The 2,283-nt window shown below is 29.8% G+C and overlaps 1 protein-coding gene across 1 annotated transcript; it reads right to left on the bottom strand.

Moving 5' to 3' along the window:
* Positions 1-1,393: 1,393 nt before the first annotated feature.
* Positions 1,394-1,936, bottom strand: Smp_180730 (hypothetical protein; the record flags this gene model as incomplete). The annotated part of the gene is made up of 1 exon (XM_018792432.1): positions 1,394-1,936. One exon carries the CDS (start codon positions 1,934-1,936, stop codon positions 1,394-1,396), a length of 543 nt encoding a protein of 180 aa, XP_018647245.1.
* Between the last annotated feature and the right edge of the window lie 347 nt (positions 1,937-2,283).

Below are 2,283 nucleotides of genomic sequence, written 5' to 3'. Positions count from 1 at the left end.
TCCTTTCATACTCACTTAGTTGAGAACATGGGTCTCAGATTCTTACTAAGTCTTTCGCCAGCAAATCCAAAACTACTTAATTAACCGATTATCATGAAGTCACTGAAGATTAGTGATTGTCAACTGTCATCATTTTGAAACTCATTAAGTGCCGACTTTTACTTTAATTCAAGTAGTGAGGAGTCCAAATAGGCTCAGGGATATTTTTCTCTACCAAATACAAATGTATTTGGAGCTATTATATTTAAGAATTGTAACAATGTTGTAAAAAGCTAAGATACTTTCTTGAGTTAACAAGGTGGACTAAAAAACCTGAAAAGAGATATAGTAATTTCTAAAGTACTAACCCATCACTATCTAATTATATCATTTTATTCGTAGCAATCTGTAAAAATGAAAATGTTGGTATGATAAATACAAACTGAAGACTATGGGATTCTTCAAAGAAACTAAAGTTACGCTTTATTGGCGTATAAAAATTCAAAAGGATGTATCATAATGGTATAACAAGCATTTCAAGGATGTGATATAACTATTTTTTGTTAGTATTCAGTTTTTTCTTTGAAAAAGACATTGAAGCTTGGTAGTTTTCTGTTCTGAACATATTTCGTCCAATTTGTAATGAATGTCATGTTATAGTAAGCATAAGGACTAAGTGGAGTTTGTAGGTGGTGATTACTTTTGTCATCTAGTTGGTGTGGTGTTGTATAATAAAAAGTTTGATTATTTTCACTTTTTACGGAGCCAGAGAAAGACAGCAATTTCTGAATTTACCCTTCTACATTTTCTTTTACCATTGTTTTCCCGAGTGGTTTTATACACTTTTATGTTGTTTTTAACAACCAAGTTAAACTAAGTGGTGCATTTATTTGTGTATTGCTTCATGATTCTCAGAGGATTGAATTAGTCAATATGCATGTTTTATCAATGAGATTAACATAAACAAAAACCAATGTTGTCTTTGGCAATTAGTTTTGAGATGTGATTATTCCTTTTATCACTGAATAAATAAGTACAATGTTTTGAGCAAAGTTAATTACATTAGTGGGGAAAGTAAGGTTGATGTATTTTCTCTTGAAAAGAGAAATGAATGTTAATTAATATTTAAAAAAGGTTTTAAAATGTTCATTGTACAAGATATGTGCTTTGATTACATAGATAAAGCATAAAAATTACGTATTAGCTAACAAAAGATGTAACATGGTTACATATAGTGAGGGAAGATAAGTTCTGAGTAGGTAGGTAACCATATTGTAGTTAAGTCAACTACCCAACCTAACTTCCTCAGTTGAACACATCTTTCATGCTCATAATATGAAAAAATATGACTTGTGACATAATTTAAAAAAGTCACAAATTAAATATGTATGGTTATATAACTATTGGAAATAGCCTAAATAAGGCTAAATAATATACAAGCAATCGACTTACTGATAATATCTAAAAATGCTCTGTCTATGATTTTTTCTTGTCCATAATTTGCTGCTTCATACACTCTACATTCATATAGACCACCATCATTTTCTTTGGCTGACTGTACAGTAAGAAGTACTTCACTACGATAGTTATAATTTAATTCACCGGTAACTTGTTTATAAATGGTTATTCCGACTGATGATCTGCTAGTGATTTGTTGAAATGAATAGGCAAGTTCACCAACTATATTACTGATATTACCGTACTTTGAATTGTGTGAGTTTAAATCTGATTGCATAGATAAAATGTTGTTTAGTACTTGTGGATTAACCAATATCATAGGTCGACTTGAAGAGGTTTCAATTGAATAAGTTGGTCGGAACCAGTCTACTGCTATATTGACTGATTTATCTTTTGTAACATACACCGAACAGGTGAGATTAAATGCAGATCCGATAGTAATCAAGGTTGGAGATGATATAGTAACTTTTTGAAAAAAAGAAAAAAAGACTTTATTCATTTTATCAACAAGTGATCTGTAGTTATTTAGTTATAAAACTAGAAATCTAGATAGCAAATGAACACTTAAATCTATGAAGTCAGAAATTTTAACAAAAATGATAATTCTCCAACCAATTACTATGAGCTGTAATAGTTTAGTACATTATTATAGACCAATATTCATAAAAAATTGTTTCTCTTTCACCTGAGGATGCTTGACAGCTGATACTTTTAAGCATTCAAATATCAGATACAGTATTTTCATTTCACTTAAATAGGACAATTAATAGATTTTATGTTTAATTAACCTAATGACAGTAATGAAACAAGCACTTATCTTTGAAAAGTTTCTCCATTACTATACAT

Source organism: Schistosoma mansoni (genome assembly GCF_000237925.1).
Source record: "Schistosoma mansoni, WGS project CABG00000000 data, supercontig 0216, strain Puerto Rico, whole genome shotgun sequence".
Classification (NCBI taxonomy): domain Eukaryota; kingdom Metazoa; phylum Platyhelminthes; class Trematoda; order Strigeidida; family Schistosomatidae; genus Schistosoma; species Schistosoma mansoni.
The sequence above is the reverse complement of the archived record's forward strand: the minus strand, read 5'-3'. Positions and strand labels throughout refer to the sequence as shown.